Below are 24,976 nucleotides of genomic sequence, written 5' to 3'. Positions count from 1 at the left end.
CCACCCTGGCCAGTGATAGCAGGAAGTAGGGGTGGAGCCAGCGATGGGAGCTGGGCAAGGTCGAAGCTGGCAGTCCCAGGAACTAGGGGTCCCTTGCCAGGGCCTAAAGCGAAGCCCACGATCACGGGGCCGCTGCAGCTGCTGGTCCCCGCTGCCCGGGCTGGACGCCTAGGCCAGAGGCGTTAGGCCTGGGCAGGGGTGGAGCCTGCAACCGCGGGGAGCTGGGGGTCCCCTGCCCAGGCCTGACACCTCTGCCGGAGGCCTCAGGCCTGGTCAAGGGGTCGATCCGGTGATTGGTGATTGGAGGGTGATGAGGGTCAACTCCTCTGGCCGAGGCATCAGGCCTGGGTGGGGGGCAGAGCCGGGGATTGGGGGGATATGATGGTCCCCTTGCCCAGGCCTGAAGCCTGGGTCAGAGGCGTCAGGCTTGGGCAGGGGGTGGAGCAAGTGATCAGAGGGAGATGGGGTCCCCTGCCCAGGCATGATTCCTGGGCCAGAGGCCTCAGGCCTGGGCAGGGGCCAGAGCCAGTGATCGGGGGGAGATGGGGGTCCCCTGTCCAAGCCTGACACCTCTGGCGGAGGCGTCAGGCCTTGGCAAGGGGCCGATCAGGCGATCGGAGGGTGATGGGGGTCTACGCCTCTGGCTGAGGCATCAGGCCTGGGTAAGGGGCAGAGCCAGCAATCGGAGGGGTCTGGGGGTCCCCTGCCCAGGCCTGACGCCTGGGCCAGAGACATCAGGCCTGGGCTGGGGGCAGAACCAGTGATGGGGGGAAATGAGGGTCCCCTGCCCAGGCCTGACATCTCTGGCGGAGGCGTCAGGCCTGGGCAAGGGGCCGATCCTGCGATTGGAGGGTGATGGGGGTCAACGCCTGAGGGCTCCCAGTATGTGAGAGGGGGCAGGCTGGGCTGAGGGACACTCCCCCCGCACACACACCCAGTGCACGAATTTCATGCACTGGGCCCCTAGTATATATATAATTTTATTGATTTTTACAGAGAGGAAGGGAGAGGGATATAGAGTTAGAAACATCAGCTGCCTCCTGCACACCCCCTACTGGTGATGTGCCCGCAACCAAGGTACATGCCCTTGACTGGAATTGAACCTGGGACCTTTTAGTTTGCAGGCGAGACTCTATCCATTGAGCCAAACCGGCTAAGGCTAAAATCTCATTGGCTTTAATGCTACCAAGATTGGTGTCTCTATTGTGTGTTAGTTCTCCTCTCTATCTCAGGCTGCAAACCAGCAGGAATTGCCTACGTAATAGTCACTCTGAGACCTAAGAGGACAGGGGCTCCATCCTGGCACCGACATCAAAGATCCCAGCAACAGGGGGCAGGGGATGTGGCAAATTCTGCATTGGCTGTAAAGGCCCCTGCTCATGTTTTATTGGCTCCAGGCAGTCACATGGCCAAGTCTCACTATAGCAGGGTGGAGAAGAGCAGTCCTACTGTGTACCTGTCCTACTATGCACCTGGGAGGGGGAGAATTGGCACATTGGTGAACAGCCCTAATGTTTACCACATTGATGTGGATTTTTTCAGCTCCAGAGTTGCCGGGGTTCTTGTCCCAGCATCAAGAAGGGTTCAGGAAATCTGGAGAAGGCTGTGTGTAGATTAAAGAGTCCAGGGACTAATAAAGAGTCTGGAGACGAAATATAATTTTGAAAGGCATTGGGGGTCAGAGGAGCTTAGCTAAAGGAGCTAAGATCTAAGGTCTTAAGTCTAAGGTCTTAGGTTCTCTCGTCGTCGTCCCCAGGACCCCATGCTTTTTATTAACACAGCTTGTCGTGAGGCGAGGCAGAGATATACACTTCAATGGTACAGAGTCCATTGTCAGAATGGGGGAATTAGCCTACGGCTGTTCAGGTGTTTGGCCAGTAGGAGGCAATAACATGTAGATTAAGATGCCCTTTAACTGTCTGGCAGCCACAATCAATTTAATGTATCCTATTCAGGTTTGGGGAAATGCCTTTAGCCATTCCCAGATGCAGGTGACTACATGTGTGACTCAACCCTGTTGAGTCCCCAAGTCTCATCAACCTGTCGATGAAACTCTTGAAATTATGACATGCTGGAATTGGTCTCCAGCACAGAGTGACTGCACATGGACCTCACCATTCTTTTCAGTTTGGACAGAGAGTTCTGTCCTGCAGAATGGAACTTTGGCCAAACAGCTGAATACTGTACTATGCTGAGCCAACTCTTAGAACACGGGCATGTGTAATCATGCCATTTACAAGCAAAGACTTAGAAAGAAAAAGGATATGTGGTCATCCCTTGAACAGTCTTATGATTAGTATTCAATAATTTAGGCTCTCAAGTGTCCTAGTTGATATAGAGAATATAAAAATAATCTATCTACTTTAGCTTGCTTTTTATCTAGTTTATTAATTTGGGCCTTATTGGAAAACTGTGCCAAGGATGGTTAAGCAACACAGCTGACGTGACCCTCATTTAGATGGTCGCATTTCCCCTGTATTGACATTTTTAAGTTTAATGTATCTTTGGTTAGAATGAGCCTATAGAGCAGTGGTTCTCAACCTTCCTAATACCGCGACCCTTTAATACAGCTCCTCATGTTGTGGTGACCCCCAATTTCATTGTTACAAATTGAACATAATTAAAGCATAGTGATTAATCACAAAAACAATATGTAATTATATATGTGTTTTAGGTGCATGGTCTTAGGTGACCCCTGTGAAAGGGTCGTTCGACCCCCAAAGGGGTCGTGACCCACAGTCTGAGAACCACTGCTATAGAGACTTCTGTGCTGTGAGTTCCTATTTCTGTACCCTCAAGTGTCTTTTTTTTTTTTTCTCTTTGAGATAAAATGGGAGGGTCCCATAATTTCCTTTCCTTCATAGTAGAGTATTTAGTCAGGAGGGAAACAATCCAACCATAGTTGATCACAACCAATTTATATTGTAATGGAACCTTAATATTTATCAGTGAACTTCACAATGAGGAAATCATTGAGAGGAAAAGGGAGAGATTAGCCTTCCATTTCAAGAACCCAAAAGAACACCTCCCCCCCAAAACAAAACAAAACAAAACAAAACAAAACAACCTCATCATTTTTCTTTAAAAGAAAGGGATTGCAGGACAGCGATTTCTGCTTGTGCTATTATTATACATCTGTAACAACAGAACAACTTTGAGTAATGAACAGTCAACCTTCACAGTAGGAAACTATACTACGGAGAGGCCCTCAATAATGGTGTACTTAAAAATTAGAAATATGAGCAGGAATTGACCTTCCAAGTTGGATATACGATTATTCACTTTACTGCTCACTGTCACAGTGGGTGCTGTCACACAGACTGTGACTAAACACCCTGACGAAGACTTCTCTGCCAAGTCCCATAAATAATCAGGTTGCCCAGTGTGCCTGCGGTGTACATGGCATATGCTTAGATCCATGTGGGAGTCTGGATGTGGTAAGTGGCCTTGAGTTTACAGAGAATTTGTACCGGGTTTGGGGGAAGGGACACACTGTAAATCTGGCAGCATGCCATTGTCCTCCGGAAATAGCCTCTTGATCCTTTGAGAGGAGATGAACCTAGGCCCCTGATAATGAAGTCCTATCCAATACACCCATTTTTACAAAAATCCTTACATATATAGTGAAATTAGGATTTTTAGAAAGAATGTTAGACTGGAACTTTGAAAGCATGATCACTTACTGTTTCTCAGATGACTCATGTCAGCTGTCCTCACCTGGTTACACTGTCCTCTGTGAAGGCCACATTCACTCCTCCAGGACGTACATGTAGAAGGGATATTAACAATCGGTGGTTCAGAATGAGTTCAGAGCTCATTATATGTTCTAATATCCAGAGGAGCCAAGGGCATCAACATCACACATGGCACCACCTCCTTTTCTGGTTTTAGGTCTCTGCTTTGCTTGTTTCAATGTGTGTAAAATAACTTGAGTGAAAGTGCCTAGCACTGTGTCTGCATACAGTAAGTGCTCAATAGTCAGCAGTTTCCTTCTCCCCTCCCTGCTCTGTAGCTCAGCAGTAGTGATGTCAGCCTGGAGCATGCTGATGAAGCCCTGTGTCGCCTCTTGGGGGTAATTAATATTCATCCTCAGGTAATGCCCCTCATTTGAGAATCTCATCTTGCACCATCATATAATCCAACAGTCGAAGTCCCAAGAAGCCACTGGCAAATATAAAAATGTGAGGTTGATAAAGCTAATCCTCGAGGTAAATGCCAGGTCAGACAGTTACTGCCCCTCGGTCGGCCAGGGAAGAATAGCAATTAGGATGAGTGAATTTCACTGCATATGGGCCTGGGAGGGAAACACAGAGAATTGCATGGGTTCCTGGGGCAGCTGGGGAATGTCAAGTACAAGAGATAGAGGAAGTCATGCATCCCGCTCTTTGAAGGTTAATTCTTCCATTTTGCAGTTCAGCATTGCACCCACAGAAAGGGGGAATTCACTGACAAGGCACGTGCATTGTACGCTGTCCTTCCGTTGTGGTGCCTGAGGACCAATGGCACTCAGTGCATTCTCTCTGCACTGCCCACATCAATGGGGTCCTGGGAATGGATGGGTCTCTGCTCAGCCATCTGGTCACCCGTTCCTCCCTACCCCCTGCCTGGAGCCTGAGAGCTGCTCACAGGCTGCCAAATCAGCTGGAGAGGACTGTTGTTGCCTGCGACCTGCTAGACAACAGGGCATCTTCTGAGGCCTCCACACACTCAAAATGTGAAATAGCTGAGTTGAAATAAAAAAACCCACAATCACACAAAATGAACACCAAAATTAGTTAATTAATTAATACACATGAGTGTATGTTATAGATCCAGCCAAATTGATGAGCATACAGGATTCATACTTATTTTTTTAATGTAAAATATATCTTTGTAAATGTAATATACAAGGCTTGTTCCCAAGGGCTGCCATAGGAAATCACCACCAACTGGGAGGTTTAAAACAACAGAAATGTAGTCTCTCACAGTTCAGGACATCTGAAATCCAGGTGTGGCCAGGGTTCCTTCTGAAGGCTCTGAGGGAGAATTCATTCCACGCCTCTTTCCCAGCTTCTGGCAGTTGCTGGCCACCCTGGTTCTCCTTGGATGATAGATGCATTACTCCAATCTCTGGCTCATTTTCACATAACATTCTCCTCTCTGTGTCTCTGTTTTTGTGTTCAAATTTCCCTTTTCTTATAAAGGCACCAGGCATTGTATTAAGGCCCATCCTAACCAGTATGACCTCATCTCAACTTCAGTACATCTACAAAGACCTTATAGACAAATAAGGTCATATTCACAGGTATTGGGGGTTAGGACTTGAAAATATATTTTTGTCAGACATGGTTTAACTCACAACAAGGCTCAAAGGTGATGTAGTTAAAAAAAAAAAGCCTTTTTCAACAAATGGTACAAGAATAATAAATCCATATGCCAATAAAAGAAAAAGAAAAGAAAAAGAATGTCAATTCATATCTAACAATGTACAAAAATAAACCCAAAATGGATTATAGATCTAAATGTAAAACCTAAGATTATAAAAGTTTTAGAAGAAAACCTGGAAGAAAGTCTCTGTGACCTTGAGTTGGCAAAGGTTTCTTAGAAATGACACAGTCTATGAGAGAACAAATTGATGAATTGGACTTCATAAAAAATTTTAAAAAAAGCCTCCTGCCCTTCAAAAGACATTGTTAAGAAGAAGAAAAGATAAGCCACAGTCTGGGAAAAACATCTTTGCAAAGCATATACCTAATAAAGGACTTGTATCTAGAAATAAAAATAAAACTCAAACAACTCAATTAAAACTGGGCAAATACATTTGGATCCACCACCAAATAAGATATATGGGTAGCAAATAAGTACATGAAAAGATGCTCAACCTGATTAGTCATTAAGATATTACAAACTAAAACCACAGTGAAATATTATAACACTCCTGTGGTAATGACTAAAATGAAAAAAACTGAGAATACCAAGGGTCAGTGAGGAAATAGAATTCTCACACACTGCTAGTGGGAACATACGATGGTAAAAAAGACTTCAGAAAACAGTTTAGTCATTTAAAAAACAAACGACCATACAAAAAAAACCAACAAATGCATATACCGACCATATGATTCCAGCTATCCCATTCCTAAATATTTACCCAAGACGAAAGAAAATATATGTCTATATAAGACCATACACAAATGTTACTAGCAGCTTACCTTGTAATAGCCAAAAGCTGCAAAAAACCCAAATGTCCATCAACATATTAATTGCTATGGACTGAATTGTGTGTCCTCCAAATTCATATGTTGAAGCCCTAATCTTTAGTATCTAGAGTAAGAAAATAATTAAAGTTAAATGGGGTCATAGGGGTGGGGACCCTAATCTGATAGGATTAGTGCCTTTAGAAGAAGAGATAGCAGAGAACTCACTTGTACTCTCCACCATGTGAGGACCCAATGGGAAAAAGCCATTTGTAAACCGGGAAGAGAGTCCTCAGCAGAATCTGACCCTGCTGGCACCTGATCATGAACTTACAGCTTCCAGAACTGTGAGAAAATAAATTTCTGTTGTTCAAAACACTCAGTCTATGGCATTTTGTTATGGCAGCCTGAGCAGACCAATAGGTGAATGAATAAACAAATAGCATTATATCAATACTAGAGGGCCAACACACAACTTTGTGCACCAGTGGGGTCCCTCGGCCTGGCCTGTGGGATCAGGCCAAAACCGGCTCTCTGACATCCCTCAAGGGGTCCTGGATTGCAAGAGGGCACAGGCCAGGCCAAGGGACCCCACTGGTGCATGATTGGGGGGCCGGGGAGGGACGTGCGTGGTTGGCCAGCTGGCAAGGGACCATGGGAGGGCTCCAGGGCATGTCTGGCCCATTTTGCTCAGTCCTGATCAGCCGGATTCCAGCAACAAGCTAACCTACTGGTTGGAGATCTATCCCCTGGTGGTCAGTGCATGTCATAGCGACTGGTTGACCGGTCAACTGTCTGCCCCCCAGTGGTCAGTGCATGTCATAGCAAGCGGTTGAGCAGCCTTAGCATATCATTAGCATATTATACTTTGATTGGTTGAATGGCCAACCAGTCAACCGGACACTTAGCATATTAGGCTTTTATTATGTAGGGTAATAGAATGCTACTGCTCAATAAAAAGCAATGAACTATTGATGTATGCAATGACATGAGTGAATCTCAAAATAATGCTGAGTGAAAGAAGCCAGATCTTCTCCATCTTCACAAAAAGTACACACTGTTTGACTCCATATATATAAAACTTTAGAGAATGCAAACCAATTTGTAGAAACCACATTAGTAGTTGTATGGAGTTGGGAATGGATAAGCAGGGATGGGAGGGAAGTATTAAAAAGGGGTACAAGAAAAATTTTGGGGTGAACATATAGTCACTATCTTGATTGTGGTGATGGCTTCATGAGTGTATACATATGTCAAAACATTAAAGTGTATACTTTAATATATACAGTTTATTGCATGTTGATTGCACCTGAATAAAAATATTACATGCCTGTTATATGTCAGATATTTTGCTAGTTGTTTTAGTGAAATAGTAACTTACTTCTGAAAGTACTGTGTGGTAGGGATAAAACTGAATTTCAGAGAAGAGTAATATATCTATAAAATAAGAACATGTTTTATAAAGAGGAGGAGGAGTGGAAGAGAGAAAGGAAATGGGAAATGGTGAGTAGAACCAAAAGTGATTCCTGGAACAGAGGGAGGAGGCAGGGTAGAAGAAAGCCTTTTATTATATAGGACAATAGATTATGTGGCTGATTATATTTTCCAACATTATTTCTTCTTAACAATATAGCTCTGACATTTTTCCCATCAAGAGGTAGAGTCTGTTTTTCTTCATCTTCATTATAGGAAAGCTGTGATCACTGTGGAAGTAGTGCTATGTGATGTCTGAAGTCATTAAAGGTGATTCAGCTTCTGCCTGGTTTTCTTCTGATGTTTACTCTTGGAACTCAGCCCCCATGATGTGAGGAAGCTCAAGCAGCCATGAAGAGGTTTTATTGACAGCTCCATCTGACCTCTTACTTGTAACCAGTATTGACCAGCCTTTGGGTAAGTCACTTCTAGCCTTTGAGTCACCCCAGCTAAGGTCCTGACTTTATGAAGCAGAGAGGAGGTCATTGATGTATCCTTCATGAATTCCTGACCCACAGAATCTGTGAGCACAAACAGTTGTCCTTTTACAGCACTAAGTTTGAAATGTCTTTTTATGCAGCAATAGTAACAAAACAGGTGATAGGGAGGAAGGAGGAGAAATGGAAATAATAAAAGAAAAGGTAGGATCCAGTCCTTCTGAAAAATTAGAAAAGATTTATGAGTAGTTTTAGTGGATTTTGAGAGTTAATACTCCCAGAGAAGTGGCCTAAGGCTTTCTGGGATGGTCAGTAGCTCTTGTCATCATGGGTACCAGGAAGGTGACCACAGTAGCTGAAGTATTAAAGTGGAAGAAACTCCCTCATCATCAGCCATCTGAAAGTCCTTACAAAACCAAGAGTATAGCCAACACATGGGGCAGGATTTGCCAGTTTCCTGACTCAGGAAGAAATGTTTAAGAAAAATTGCTTCGGGTTGTTATAGTTAACTAGAGGCCTGGTGCACGAAATTCATGAGCTTGGGGGGCTCCCTCAGTCAGGCCTGTGCCCTCTTGCAGTCCGGGAGCCTTCAGGGGATGTCTGACTGATGTTTTAGGCCCGCTCCCTGCAGGGAGCGGATCTAAGCTGGCAGTTGGACATCCTTAGCACTGCCGCAAAGGTGGGAGAGGCTCCCGCCACCGCCACTGTGCTTGCCAGCCATGAGCCTAGCTTCTGGCTCAGCTGCCCCCCCCCCACCCCCGCCCCGTGAAAGTGCACTGACTACCAGGGGGCAACTCCTGTATTGAGTGTCTGCCCCCTGGTGATCAGTGTGCATCATAGTGACTGGTCGTTTTGCAGTTCAGTCCATTTGCATATCAGCCTTTTATTATATAAGACTACATATACTATAAATTAAGTGCTCATGGTTTTGGCACAACATAAATCTCCAGAGACAGAAGAAAAAGGATTTCTTGATCTAATTTTGTCCACTCCATATGGCAGAACCTTGATCTTTAGACTCAAGCAGAAGCCTCCCAAATTCAGATATTTATACATAAAAATATCTTGAAAGTTCTTTATTATGGAGATGGCAAATAAATGCGAGAATGAGTCCATCTGAAAAAAAGAACTACTTCTAAAGTGTATATGTTCATGTAGTCCCAGAACTATAAAGGACATACTGTGAATTCTGATCTCAGGGTCTGGTTCTGGGTCACTAGTGAAGTAGTAACAACCCTTAGCAATGTGCTTGCACTGATTTGGGTTTGTTTGAGTTTTGTTTTCAGGATTTATAGATTTGTTCTTGTGTGAGCCACTCTAATTGCTAGATGCCATGTTGGGATAGTCTACTTTTTTGATTCAGAAAGTTCGTTGCTAATTTTTATCTTTGCTTGTGTTCTTGTTCAGAATACAGTTTTAGGTAGAGTCTTAATTGATTTCTACAGATTCTGCTGTTTCCCTCAAACAGGTATATTATGGGCTAGCTGCTTTGCCTGTTAACAGAGGAATGGCTGAGTAATTTCACAGCTCTCTTGCCTAACTTGAACCTGATCACACACTCTGCATTTTGTCTGGTGGGGATGGTGCTTGCTTTGCAGAGGGACTAGTGTTTGTGGTAAACCATGGCAGTGGAAAGGGAATTTAAAAACTCATTTGGAGGGAAGAGTCTTTTTCAGCTGAATGTGAGCTGAAATGGACCTCCTATTCTGTGTTTCTCTCACACTTCCTATATGATACCATTAAACATCCTCCAGGGGACTGGAAGCTCCAGGAAGTTCAGTTTAATCACTTCATGCCCAGTATCATGGGTACCGCACTTGCAAGATGTGGGGCATGATACCCCCTGTGGTTAGGATAACAGCTGTTCCCAGTTTTTAACACATGTAATGCTGGGGCTGGCCAGCAGACCTAAGCAATGGATGAATGGATTACTCCGACACAATGTTTGCTGTGAAAGGGAGGTCCTGCTATAGCAACCAGGCAGCCTGGATAGCCTGCCTCGTTAGCCTTTTATGGTAACAGCAGTTTGAGATAAAGTTTATCTTTAGATACCATCAGTAGGGTGAATAATCTTGGGAGGACACAGGTGTTTATTACTACATTGTCCTCTAGGCAAGGGTGTCCAGGGATTAAGCATAAGGATTCCAGTAAACACCCGGGGGTCTGCACATGCACAGACTAGTTTGGAAAGGTCAAGGAATAACTAGGGGTGCCACCTTGGACACTCCCCTAAATCTCCCCTACGTCGGAATTCGGATAAACAGGGCAGGCAGCCTTCCACACACTTCCCTTTTATCAGAATGTCCTCCTTACAAACTTTCCAACCAAGTCTCATGTGCTCCCCAACGATCCAACACAAAGTGAAATAGTCACAACATTATCCTCAGGGCTAGTGACAGAAAGGGAGAATGTTATAGGGGTTAATTTGCCCACATTCAAATAACTTATTTTTTAGAGCCTAGTTTGGACTCCAGTTCATGGTTTTGCTTTTCTAAGTTTATTTTTACATCACATCTTACCTTTGAAGAGGATGTAAGAGAACTCCATTTCATGGGAGGGAAAGGTTAGTATGTTAAACTTGAAGATAAGAATTGGCCTGGCTGTTAGTGAACCACGTAAAAAGCAGAAAGCATATCCTTCTGGTTCCCAGACCCACATCAGCCTTCTCACACATTTCGGCCAAACTGTCTTTTGTACTTGTAAAGAGATTCACAACACCACTGGATGGGTGGGGTGGGCCCCAGTGCAAATGGGCTGATAATCTAGTTTTGGAATGTGTGTGTGTGTGTGTGTGTGTGTGTGTGTGTGTGTGTGTGTGAGAGAGAGAGAGAGAGAGAGAGAGAGAGAGAGAGAGAGAGAGAGAGAGGCTATACACCAGAGTTGTCAAAGTGGGGTAAGGCCCAACAAGATATTGTTTAAGAAGTGTTCCTAGGGGTTCTAACACACATGAAAACTGAGAACCACTACTATAACCACGACATGCAGAAAACTACTTTATTCACGATTTGTCCTCAATTGCAAGGAAAATTGTGTAAAATATCTTTTAGTAATAGGATGTCAAAGAAAGAAACACCCTATTATCATGTACCCATAATGCACTTGTTAAGCACTTACTGTATGCAAAGGACCATGTTAGCTATTGTGGGGAAAGGGAAGATGAGTAATATATGGTCCCAGCCTTCTTTGAGCTCATCCAGTGTTGATAAACTGTGAATATTTGGTATATATTTGTACATATTTGTTTGTGCATATTTGATTTGCCAATAGAACAGAAATATAAGCAGAGTGGCTTGTCTCATTGGTGGTTATGTATAAACCCTACTCACAAAATGAAAAATATGGAACCTGTGGACACAGACAATGGGGTAGTGAGGGCCTGGGGGGAGGTGGGAGCTGACTGGAAGAGGTCAATGGGGGAACTTATGTAATACTTTCAGCAATAAGATAAAAAAGAAGAAAAGAAAAATATGGGCGAAATTCACCACTGTATTGTGGATGTTCTCAAACCAGCTTTTGCTCATCTCAGGGATGGGGGAATAGTGTTCATGAAAGGCTTAATAGTTTGAATCATAGCTGTTCATCTGTTCAGTGACTGAGCTAGAATGCACAGCCTCACACTTCTTCCCTGTTGCTTTGCCTTATGAATCAGTCCCAGCCCCAAGAACCTGAGGCCAGGACAGGATCACCAAGGCATCTTCCACCTGCTCAGCAATTAAACAAATTAGCGATAGACTCTCCCTTCTATTTAACTTTTATTAAAAGAAGTGCTAAGGTACCGAGATGCAGTACATCATATTTATTACCAAAATTATTAACAAATATACAAAACTTATACATGTAATTTTCTTACATCCATTTATTCTCTATAATACTGATTTTTGTTCAAGTAGGTTATCTACAGTATGTAAACATCCCTTGGATTGACCTCACACAGATTAGGAAAGCCCTCTAACCCATGCTTTTATCAGATACTTCTTTTTATTTGGCTTTCATTTGTAGCATCTAATCTTCACATTTGGCACATGGAAGAGACATCTACAGTGCAAAAGAGGCAGGTTTTCCGGTTTCATTCTGAACAATTTTACAGGTGCACAGTGAAAGTGCTGAGAGAACAAGAGCACTCCAGCTTGATGGAGTTCGATTGGTTGTAATGCCAACAACTCCTGGTTCAGCCATTAAACTGACGTGCAAGGTCAATGCCTCTTCCTTCTCACGCCCCCCGCCCCCACCCCCCATGCAAGGCTGATCTGCCTTCCCCTTGTCTCAAAAGGGTTAAAAGAAATTCCATCCATCTCAGGACAAGTAGGTTAATTCCACCGGGTAACATTATTTTTTTCAGTGTTCTTTTGTGTGGGTTGTTTTGTGCGGTTTGATGAGTCAGCAAAACTCTTAATTGGAAAATACAATAAAATAAAAAAGAACGTGAGAGTAGAGCTTTCTGTCTGCTTTCAACTGCCACCCTAAGATCAGAGCTTCTTTGTGGGGGAAAAGTGACAAAGGCCTTCGTGAAAGGCAAAGAAAAGCCAAGCTTGCCGCACTTAACCTCGGACTCCAAGCCTTTGAAGACAGTGTCCCAAAAGTTAAAAAAGAAAAAAAAAAAGATAATTGGAGATTCTGCCCCCTTCTTCTTGTGTTTCCTTGTGTTTCTTTAATCTAACCAAGTAGTAAAGCTGATCCAGAAAGGATTCCGTTCCCCTGCTCACCCCCTTCTCATTCTCCAGCACAGTATTGCTAGCGTGGGTTGGTTGCACCTAGTCCGCGAAGCCTGCGCCTCAAACGCCAGGGTTTTGTTGGGCACGGGCTTCCGTCACCACAGGGAGGCTGGCCCCTCCGACGCTCCGTAGAGCTCGGCCAACTTCCGGAAGCGGGGCCCCCAGTCTGTGAGAAAGTCGAAGTTCTGCTCCGAGTCTGACGTGGCTGACTGCAGGGAGCTCAGCGACCCCGCCACCGAGCCGTCCCCCTCGAACATGTAGGTCTGGAGGGAGTCAAAGGGAGGTGCCCACAGGTCCATGTCGGCCTCGTAGAGCTTGGCCAGCACGTAGCTGTGGACAGTGCTGCTCACGGAGCACGTCTGAGGCACGTGGCGGGAGAGGCTCTCAATCTCGGGCAGCATGTCCTGCCGCGACTTGGGGGCGCCGCCCACCTGCGCCTCCCGCGGGTTCCACAGGGCCGCGATGTCAAAGGCCTCCGTGTCCTCCTCGCCGCCGCCCTCGTCATCGTAGCGGACGATGTTCTCGTGGATGTTCTCGTCGTCGTCGATGATGTAGGGCTGTTTCCGGTGCCGCCTCATGGACAGGATCAGCAGCACCAGCACTGCCGGGGAAAGAGACAGGAAGTTAACCCGAGACGGTCTGGATTCGCCGCAGGGAGGTCCAGCTTCTCAGCGGGGAGCCCGGAGACAGCATTGGTAGGTTTTAAACCACGGGGGCCACCTCGCTCTCACCCTTTCTGCGTGTTGGCTTGAGAGTGCGGGCAAATGAAGCCGTGTTTTCCCCAAGGGGTTCAACTAGAAGCTGCATGTAAAGCCTCTCTGCATCAGCTTGCCGCCTTGATGTTGTGTGTGGGTGCGCATCCCCAGCTATCGCGTATAAAATCCCGTCAACGAAGCACAGCACTGTGGTCTGCCGTGGAGTGTACGCTAAAGATCAGATCCTGTCTTCCACCCTGTAAGGCTGGCTGTAAATTGTCTTATTTATTAGGTAGAAACCTTATTATGTAAGTGGCACCCTGCTTTCTTACATTAGCAGCTCAGTGGGATTCAGTATGTAAATATCACATGTGAATGCATTTGCATATAGGCTTATATGCTAAGTGTCAGCCAAAACCTTCACCTTTTTATACCTCCTCCAGAAAAGACAGCACCTGACCACTGTTTTCCAATAAACTCAGTTTTTCAGAAAAGCCTTTCGCTAGTTGGAGAGTTGGTTTTGCCTTTCTGGAGCCAATGATATTGGTGGAAGGGAGGGAATGAACATGGCATTTTATATAATTCATCATGTTATCAAAGAAGCACCGCAGTTACATGTGTGGTTGAAGGTTTAGATAAAATTTTATCCCAACAAATATATATATTTTTCCAGGATCTGTTCACTGAGGTTTAAAGGAGAGAGAGATAATCCCATTGAACTGTTTATCTCTGAAAATGTTTTCCAGGAAGTGTGTTGTTTTAGCTGTAGAACTACTATTGATTATTTTTCTGGTGTGCGTTGTTACAGCTAGTGAACAGGGACAGCTTGACAACACTGCAAACCCCTGTTTATCCCAGGGGGGAAAAGAAGAGTATATGCCCAGTGAGATAATGGATGGACTTAAAAACTAATAATAATGCTTTTTAAAATTTGTAGAATGTGCTTTTTATAAATTGCAATTAATGATGTTAATACTTAATGTTTTCCCAAAGAGCTTGCGGGCCAAAAGTACACACAGGAAACAATTAGATACTCTTGTATATGTGCAGAAATATAGATCATGACTATAAGTGTGGGATTTCAGAGCGATGGACTAACACAGTGGTTCTCAACCTTCTGGCCCTTTAAATACAGTTCCTCATGTTGTGACCCAACCATAAAATTATTTTCGTTGCTACATCATAACTGTAATGTTACTACTGTTATGAATCGTAATGTAAATATCTGATATGCAGGATGGTCTTAGGCGACCCTTGTGAAAGGGTCATTCGACCACCAAAGGGGTTGCGACCCACAGTTTGAGAACCGCTGGACTAACAGGACTCCAAGGAAGTGGAGGCTTGAACTGGGCATTGGAGGCTGGGGTGTGACTTGGATGGATGCAGATGGAAGAAATGGGATTCCAAGTGAACATGCTGTTTGTGGGATTCAGTAAATAGTTGCTAAACTTAAATATTTGTTAAGCACTGTGCAACGTAGAATATGATTACTGCTCTTATAAACGTGACTCTAAGGCAGGGGTGGGCAAACTTTTTGACTCGAGGGCCACAATGGGTTCTTAAACTGGACCGGAGGGCCGGAACAAAAGCATGGATGGAGTGTTTGTGTGAACTAATATGTAACAGTAAAAAAGAAGGCTCTCTTACCCTTTGAGACAGCATGGAGGGACCTGGAGAGTAGTACACTAAGCAAAATAAGCCAGTCAAAGAAAGACAAATATCACATGATCGCACTCATATGGAATCTAATGAATAAAATCAACTGATGAACAAAATAGATCCAGAGACAGAGAAGCATGGAACAGACTGTCGAATCTCAGAGGGAAGGTAGGGGTGGATGGGTGGGTGGGAAGAGATCAACCAAAGAACTTGTATGCATATATGCATAACCCATGGTCCCAGACAAATAGGGTGCTGAAGGCTTGGGACAGGGGCCCGGGGTGGGCTAGAAAGGGTCAATGGGGGAAAAAAGGGACATTTGTAATACTTTCAACAATAAAGATTAAAAAATAATAAAAATAAATAAATAAGAGAAAGTGATAATAATAATAAAAAAGAAATCACTAGGAAGGAAAATTAGAAAAGTCTTTGAGTATCTGCTGGAAAGAATTCTGATGGTGATGAAGAATTAGGTAGTTCATGGAACTGGTCCATATCTTGAAAATTAAAGATTCCTACATACTTATTTTTTAAGTAATCTGGTTTAAACAACAAGTATTACAAAATCACATTTTGGTGAAAATGGTTCTATTTAGATAAAAAGGCTTCCTTAACAGAAGATAATCGGTTCTAAGGATGTTTATTCTTTGGGTTCTATATAGGCAAAGCACATAGGGCCTATGAGAGTTTTCTAGGAACTAGATACATACTTGAGATGTGAAATAAAAAATCTTGCAAAATTAAAATTATTTTGTTTATTTAATTGTCCACAAAATGCAGTATTTGTTTTGACAAATCAACTGTAATTTAATCTTACTCATTTTTATGAATTATTAGTGTCCCAGTGCACAGATTCGTGCACATTGAAAGGAAATTAATTAGAAGGAATATTTTAATATCACTATTCTCCCTTTCTCTATAATAGAAGTGTCAACCAAATTCATAATTGACAATGACAGATAGAAACACATGTGTGTGATTGGTGCCAGCGAGAGCTTTATATATATATAGATAAACATGCTTAATTTCTGATTTAGCTAAACTTTTTCCAGCCCAGTGAAGCACCCCAACTCCTCTTTCAGGTAATTTTCAGCAACAAGCAGCAAATATCAACACAAAGCAAATTATTATTATAGATCATGCAGGGAGAACAAAGGGTAAAATATTTAACTGCAGCAGTGTTTGACTATATTCTGCGCAGTGAGAAAACCTGAAGTTCTTTTCAAGGTTCACCATTTCTTCTTTTCAGTTGGGTCAAGTTTCTAAACTTTCTAAATCTCCATTTACCGGCTCATGAAAAGAAAATAGGCTTCTACCAAGTCTCCTATCTACCTACTCCAGGACTTCTGTGAGGATCAAATGAGGTGAGGCACGTGAAAACGCTTCACAAACATTTGGTTAAAGTGTAAAATGTTTGCACCTGGCTATAAAGCAAGTCATGTTCCTGGGCTGAAGAAACTCTAAGGAGGCTAGTTGCTGGGGAGAGGAAGCTGGGTGTTGACATCATTGCCCTGTGCCCACAGCAACCATTTCTGGGCTGTGCTGAACTGTGGGCCACATTTTGTGCCATGGGGTTTTGGCCAGCATTGGCTCTGATTTGGTTGGGTATTGCTCCGGGGTGGCAGTGGGGCCTGTGTCCCACTTGGAGGAAGCCGAGTGTTGCTTTGTTGGCACCAAGTCCATGGTGCTGTTTCTTTGTAAATGAAACAGTCGGACAGACACTTAGCTTTTTTATATATATATATTTAATGTAGATATTTAATGAGAGATGTGCATTCATAGCAATAAGAGTGCCTAAAACTATGAGGATTTTATGACAGCTCAGCTCAGTTTAGCACCGGACAGTACATTTATTCTGTATAATTCAAAGACAAGACATAATGGATTTGGGAGGCACAATAAATTGTGCCTCGCACACCACTTTTAATTTGAGAGCCTCTCCACATCAGCCTCTTCAAATCAGTCTTTCTTTAATGATGGCACCTCTGTCTTTGTGGGCCAGTGTGAACTTAAAATGTGGACATTTTCCAAAGATAGAACTAAGGACAGCCTGGAAATTTCTCCTGAGCCAGTTTCATGAAAGGCCTCTTGTAGGTATGTTCTTATGCACTCCAGGACTCCCAGTGCCACCTTATGGACACTTGGGGAATTGAAGGAAAGTTTTATTTGTCAATACCAACAAGTACCAGAAACATGACAATTCTCAGGGCTCCAAGGGCTTAAAAAGGTTACTTATTTATAGACTTCTCACTTCATGTAGTACTGAACTGAAACAAAATTAAACCGCATGTTGTATTTTAAAATGCTTTTTTTTTTTTTTTTTTTTGAGAAGCATATTCCACAGACCTACCTAAAATTCAATCAAGTGTTAATATTTTACTGTTAGGCCCTTCTTTCTTTGGTCTGACTGAGTCTCTTGGTGTCAAGGTAAACCTGGGTTCAAGGGGGTATGTGGGTATCTGCATATCTAGTCTAATTTAAATCCCCAGGGCTTTATTGAAGTTTCTCTCACAGAATGCTAGGAATTCTTTCATAGTGGATAATATTACTATCTAATAAGTCTGCTTTTCTTTAAGCAAAATATGTATGCTATGAACTCAGTCAGAAGAGTTGGGGTATATGTGTAGATATTTTCTTGGTTTCAATAATTGGTTTGGGTGTTTCATTTCTTGTGTTTGAGTGTGGAGTTAAAAAACAATTAATGAATGGCCTTATGTACAGGGGAGCTGGCTATTTGCCTTGCAGTATGCCTTGAGATGAGTAAGAAAGGATCCCGTACCCCAACAGTGCTCACCCACTGGCCTGTCAACACATCTTTTTATTTCACCAGCAGTCACTGTTCCTTATTAGATGACCTCAGTGCCTAGGAAGCTTATTTTCCCAGATATCCATGTGGTTTCACTCTTATTTTTTTTTCAGATCTCTGTTCAAAGGTCTCCTTAATGGTAGGCCTTCCCTCATCATCCCGTCTCCTATTCCCTCAGGACACCCTGTCCCTCTACCCTTCTCTGTAACACTTACCATTTCCAGAATCTGAGATGAACATCTAGGAGAAGATGCATAGTGTAAGTCCTGCCTGAGTTTCAGTCCTGGCTCTGTGATAGTTGGCCTTGGGCCTATCACTACCAATTTATGATTTAGCTAGTACTTATACAAAATGAAAGGGTTAGAAGAGGTGATCATCATATCCTGCCCAAAATAGTCATTTTGGTTCTGTGATGTCAGAATGAACTGCTTTGTTCTGAAGTAAACTCTGTGAAGGCTGGGACATATCTGTCTTATTAATTCCAGCACTTAGAATAGTGCCCTGGCCTATAGTAGACGCTTAGTAAATAAGTCCCTGGCCCCTAGGAAAGGGTTGTTTTCAATTTCTTTACTTTTTCTCAGCCTTACTCTGCCACCTTTTCAGTAAGCATGGTCCGGAAAACCAGTTCTGAATAGCTGTGCTAGGACAATAACTGAGTGATATCTAAGTGAGCATTTGCAGGACCCACGCAATGGAAGGGAGCCACTTACTCACCTAAGAGGACAAAGATGCAGCCCAGAATGGCGATGAGGGCACCCCTGCTCAGAGTGACTGGGAGCAGGTAGGCCTCGGGGCTGCAGGACAGGACATGGCCATTGTCATCACAGCTGCACACCTGGATAGTCAGTGTGCCCGTGCTGCTGAGCATAGGCTGCCCGTTGTCCGATATCAGGATCGGCAGGTAAAAGATGCTCTGTTCCTGCTGCCGGAAGCCAGATCTCCTGGTTAGGATGCGGGCAGTGTTATCTGAGGAAGACAGGGATTCCAGGATTAGAAGAGAGGGAAATGAGGGAAGAAGAAAGGGGAAGAACCAAGAAGTGGATTAGTCTCTTGGATTGAGGAAAGTGAAGGGAAGGAACAGGTGTGGGAAGGAAAGGTTGGTCAGACATTCCCTGCAGGCTGTCTGCTATCTGGATCAGCATTGGGATGCAGAAACCAAGATTTTTGCTTGTTTCTAGGCAAAACCCCAAGGCCTAGGAGAGAAAAAACCCTTTTTGAGATTATGTCTTACCCTTTGTGACATAAAATGCCCAGGGTGAACTTTCAGGCTTCAGATCTAACTGAAATGTCCTTGAGAAAGCTTGACAGAAATGAACAGTCACTAGTGACTCCTGCTCCTCACCACCTCTCCAAGGCCTGGTGCTGCTTTGAGCCGCCAGGAAAAGAATGCTGAGGAGCCTACATGGCTGGGGGCAGATTGATTATTTTTGCTACTTTGGCTGGAATTTATGTCTTTTGCTGTTTTCTTTTATGCCTCTGAAATGCAGTCACCAACTTCTCCTGTGCTTTCTGAAGAACGTATTCATTTAGAAAAGCTTTTTTTGAGATCCCCTAATCATATGATACACACTGTTATTTCCCCCTACTTGGTGGTCTAAGTTTAAATAGTTAATGTGATCATTCCTGATCAAGCAATACTAGGTTTTCTCTCCCTCCAGTTTTAAAAGGGATTAGCAGAATTACTTGTGTTTCCACAAAGCTGGTGTGTGTGTGTGTGTGTGTGTTTATTATATTTGCCTAATGTGATGTGTATTGGGTTGTGATCTTTTGTTTTTTTAAATCTGTGTTTTCAAGTTTCCCCGAGTGGGTTTGAATTGTAAGTCAGATATATTTTTGCAAAGCTCAGATAATTTTCAGTAGAGGAAATGATTGAGTGATGGGTATGACATAACAAGCAATGATTCTCAAAGCTAATATCAACATGGTAGGTCCTCTAGATGTGTTTCATACTTACAGGAAAGAGTCAAGAACTTCACAAAAAATTCTGAGAGTCTACCCAAAGTAAACATTATTAATATCAATACCAATATTTTTGGTTCTTCTTCCCTTCTTGGACATAATAAAAGGTTATAGTTTTCTATCCTTTTGAATTTGAGCATATTTAGATGATGAAAAAAATGAGTAAAAAGTCATTCATGTCCCTTCCAGGCAGAAACGTGTAACAGCTGGTATGTGTTTCTCTGTGCTTTGCCTTGCTGTGGCCTTATGAAATAATGTTTGAGATGGAGATCCAGGCAGCCTGGGACACTGAGCTGCCCATGGACAGCCATTCTTGGTCATTGAGACCCTTAGTCATCTCCATGTGAGCAAGAAATTAACTCTAGTTATGTTAAGTCATAGAAATTTTGGTGTCATTTGTTCCTACAGCATAACCTAGCCTATACTGACTAATATGTTCCCTCTTGATAGACTTTTCCACTTTTTCCTCCCCTTGCTTTTTCAAGTAGCAGCTATTGTTCATGGAGTGCTTATGTGTCAGGTAGTTTGACTTTACATGAAGCATCTCATTTAATCTTCACAACAAGTTGGTGATAATTTCACCCTTTTACAGTGAAAGAGTTAAGGCTTAGAGATAATTTGATCAATGTCACTAACTTAGTAGCAGAGGTGAAATTTGAACTCTGTTCTCTCTTACTCCAAATTTACACCCCTTCAACTGTGCCGTGTAAAAGCTTATTTAGTTCAGTGACATTAGCTGAAAATCCTTCAGTTAATTGAAATCTCTTCCTGTGTTGGTACAGGCCTTTCCTCTTATTTCCAGGCAAAGATAGCAACTGATTGCCAATCTGAGGATTATATTCTTATTTCCACATATCACATAACCCATCCCCTTTTCTGTTTTTCTGATTTAATTGTTAAATACTGTTAAGTTGTTTCACAGCTTTAATTTTTATTTTTCAGTTTAATTGAGTCTGGGTCATAAGAAAGCCTGACCAGAGCTGAATTTTTTTAAAGTGTTATAGCATACTTACTAGACATCATGTGTTTATTGATCTCAGAATAAGTTAAGATTAAAAAAAAATCAGATCATCACATTGTTGAGTCTAGTTCTGGAAGGGGTCTGGGACATAACGGCCACTTGTAGAATTTTTGTTGAATATGATAACTAGGGCTTTAGTAACCCATTTGGGAAAAGTATTTGTTTCCAAGATGACACAAATCTTTGTGTGTATGTGTGGCTAAAACAGGTCCCAGCTTTCAGTCCCAATCTTAATATTTTGGGACATTTGGTTTCTTTCCTTATATACCAAATGAGATAGTGAGAATCACGATTAGGAACTTCCTTCAAACCTTGCAGGATTATTATGAATATCAAATAAAGCAGAGTATGGGAAATGCATTTGAGATGGCAAAGTGCTATATACACACAATACTTTCCATAATGTTTTGGGAATTAAAAAAAGTAAGGCTTTATTTGAGATAGTGTTCTATCTCAAAAAAGGCATATCATGTTTTGGGCAGGGGTGTTGGGGGCTTACCAATAGCTCTACCATGTCAGATGTTGGTCAGTTTTTTAATGAGCCTCAGTAAAGGATACTCGGGTAAATTGTCATGAGGATATTAAAAGTTTATTCTTTCTATTGAAGATGTGCTTTCACTTTGGAAAACCTTTCAAGAGATGAGTAATTTCTTTTTATAGTCATCGTGTTCTTGTGGGCTATCTTTTTAAGGTATTGGCTCCATTAATTGGTATTTAAAAAATATGCAGCATTTTGCTGCACATTGTGTCTATATTGATTCTGACAAATACCAGAGTGAAAGAACAGAGTAACACAGTGGAAAATTTGAAGAAACAGTATAATGTGTTATTCCCTCCCTAGAGTTTCCACTGTGAAACCAATCCTGAAGGAGCTGAACCGCTTTCCGCAGGAAGGGTTTCCCTATAAATCACATAAATGAATAGTTCAAAATTTGACCCAGTGAAAATATCAGGATATTTAATTGTACTAGCTCTGTTGTTACAATTTATATGATCTTTCCTTGTAGAATTAGCATAGTGATTTTATGATAACATGTAGAAGGTTAAAGGGATGACTTGGAAGGATGCTTTCCATTAGAAGAATACAGGTTTGATGTTCTCAACTTTAATAACAGAATATCACATGGCGTGGAATTAATACTTTAAGTCTCAAATAATTGATGTTTGAGAATAAGACCAGGCATGCCTAATCATTTGTTACCTTTGTTTAGATTGTTATAAAGTGCCAATTTATATTTTAGGATTGGAATGAAAATGAGGTGACTGCAGACCTCCCTTCTCAAGGTCAGACAACTAGTTGGTAGCAGAGTTAGTAACAGAAGGGGTTCACTTGGCAGATTTAAATTATGTTTTCATTTTCTCTGCCTTTCTTTGAAAATTATCTGGCTAAAGAACAGAAGTCCCTCATTTTCTCATCTGTGCCCAGTGCAGAGTGTGCTGGGACTCTAAACCCCTTAGCTCATCTGATGCTTATTGTAGAAGAGTGTCTGGAATTCTATTCCCACAAAGCTGTAGTGGGGAGTGTTTTCTGGAAAAGGGAAGCCTTGGCTGTGTCTCCCTAAAGTAATAAAGTTGTTTTAATGCCAGAACTACTCTGTGACCTCATGTTTGCCCTTTGCTATCTCTGTTACTTAGCCTTTGCCTCCCTTTTATACTGGGAGCTTTTTACTGTTTCTCCCTTTGATCCTTGCTTAGAAATGTTCCCTCAGGTTTTTCTCTTTATCTTATTCAGTTTCTATCATCTTTTTCAGATTCTCCCCATAGTCACAGGACATATAAACACAGCTGTTATATGTGGGGATGAAGGAAGGCTGTGTGTCTTGCACAGTGTCTGGGACTGAGCCAGCACTCAAGTGTTTGTAAACTGACTGAATGAAAGTTTCAGATTCTTTGTCTTTTATGTTCTGAAAACAAAACAAAAAAACCTTGAAAGACATTACACTTTAGCATTACTATCTTCCCTGATATGAAAGAGCAGGGAGATTTGACACTGTTTTTATGGTAACCCAAGTGTCCAGCCCAAGCTGTAGGAAGCATTGGTAGCCATCTATCCACCAATTACCTTGGTTGTCCCTTACGGTGAAGTTGGGGTTGTTAGCAGCCTCAGGAGCCAAGCTGTAGTAGAAGTGCTGGCCAGTGTGTGGGTCATCATGGTCCACTGCACTCACTGTCTGGATCAGCTGAGGGAGGGACATGAACTCAGGTGAGTTGGAGCCAAAGAAAAAGCTTCAGTGCCCAGTGATATCTCAAACCCTGAAATCCAACAGCAGATTATTTTACCTAATGAGAAGGATATTCTAAAACTTACCTGGAAAATCTTCAAAACTCAGGATTTATTGTTGGGCCTGAGTACATTACCATCTCAGGGTGAATGTTACCTCAGTACCTCAGATGTTAGACATCGACATAACATATTCTCATACCAAGGCCAGCCATTTTTAGGCAGTCTAAATAGAAGATGTTGAGTAAATGAACTCTGGAATGCTACAAGGTTCTGCTTGTCTCCCAGTTTTTCATCCTCTCACCCCACTGACTTAACCCCATTTTGGGGTTAATATTTCAGGGTCAAGTTGTTATCTTTGAGAGATTCTTATTTAAAAGTGACCAATACCTAGAAGGGAAGTAAACATAAACATAAACATTGGCTATGTCAGATTAATGTGTCATAGGGCAGTCACTCTTTGGTGGTAGGAAGGGGAGCTGACAAGGTTTAGACCTCCAGTGTGGGATATATATACATAGAATAGATTAGACTCAGAAGCAAATCTTGGGGCTGAGAAGAGGAAGAGGTGGAGTGGCTTCCTTTGGAGTTCTTTGGTCAAAACTTTGTCTTTTCACAATGCTTTTCAAAGTAGTAAGTTGCCTTATGAAGACCATGATGAAAAAGCTACTAAGAAAGCAGTGTGAAATGCAGTTGAACCATTGGCGGGCTGACTTGGGGGGATATAGGAAGGGTGTTGAATGGATGGTCTCCTTCCTATGTGTTTGCTTCTCTATCATCCAATAGTAAAGACTCCTCCCACCCTACATGGGCCTGATCCTGTAGACATGATGTTCCTGCTGTTAAAAGCCAGCAGTGTTTCTGCCAGGGTAGAAACCAGAACAGCAAAGGCCAGCCAGGGCCAGGCGGGCTTGCTTAGTCTTCATTTCTTCAGCTCTAAGTTAAGGGAGCAAATGCTACCCTCATGGTAGGCTGAAGTTTAAATAACAGGGAAGCTCCAGCAAGGGGACTTTTTGTGGACAGTGTGCTGCTCAGATTTCCTTTCAGTGAAGGACTTGGTGCCCCAGCCTTCACCTGTCTGTCTCTTTGGGGACTCTCTCAGTTCCTGAGAGCCACCTATCCCTGATCACCACAATCTTCTAGGGCAGTAGTCGGCAAAACGCAGCTCGTGAGCCACATGTGGCTCTTTGGCCCCTTGAGTGTGGCTCTTCCACAAAATACCGGCTCTTCCACAAAATACCGACTTCTGCGCATGGGCCACGAAATTTCAATCGCACTGTACGTGCGCGCCCCCACGTGATATTTTGTGGAAGAGCCACACTGAAGGGGCCAAAGAGCCGCATGTAGCTCGCGAGCTGCGGTTTACCGACCATGGTTAGGGGAATCCACATCCAGTGACTGATGCAATAGTAGAAAGGCCTGACCAACCCATCTCAACTCGGGAAAACTCTAGAGCTAAAGCAACATGACGTCATTCAAGGCTGTCAGTGGGTCTGCATTGCAACTGGACCTCTCCTTTTGCCGAGTCCTGCCAAAGACCTTCCCTTCCACAGGCTTTGGCTCGGGTATTCCTTAAAAGCATTTTATACTAAAACACAGTCTCAGTATATGCCTCCTGGTGAATCCAACTGGTAACTGGCCTCCGTTGAATCTAAAAATTGGGGGAATGTTGTTGCAATAAAGGAGAGGGGTCAGGAGAGTACTAAAGATAAACTTGCCCCACAGTCTAGCCTGGTATCAGTGCTGCTCACATACACAGGTCACCCTATTGCCCCATCCCTGCCCACACAAATCCTGTACATTCCATCTTGTCTATAGTG

The 24,976-nt window shown here is 42.9% G+C and overlaps 1 protein-coding gene across 2 annotated transcripts in view; it reads right to left on the bottom strand.

Annotated features, from left to right (window-relative positions):
* Positions 1–11,864: 11,864 nt before the first annotated feature.
* CDH20 (cadherin 20) overlaps positions 11,865–24,976 on the bottom strand; it is a 73,215-nt gene continuing 60,103 nt past the window's right edge. For both annotated transcript variants that reach the window (XM_081096650.1, XM_081096651.1), the window contains exons 11-13: positions 22,998–23,115; positions 18,670–18,921; positions 11,865–13,396 (exon numbers count right to left, since the gene is read on the bottom strand). In XM_081096650.1, coding sequence (XP_080952776.1) covers positions 12,891–13,396; positions 18,670–18,921; positions 22,998–23,115 — 876 coding nt within the window. In that variant the 3' untranslated portion in view covers positions 11,865–12,890. The remainder of the gene's footprint in view (positions 13,397–18,669; positions 18,922–22,997; positions 23,116–24,976) is intronic.

The sequence above is a fragment of the Myotis nattereri genome (genome assembly GCF_964212035.1).
Source record: "Myotis nattereri genome assembly, chromosome: 8".
NCBI classification, from domain to species: Eukaryota; Metazoa; Chordata; class Mammalia; order Chiroptera; family Vespertilionidae; genus Myotis; species Myotis nattereri.
This window is presented reverse-complemented; position numbering and strand designations above follow the sequence as displayed.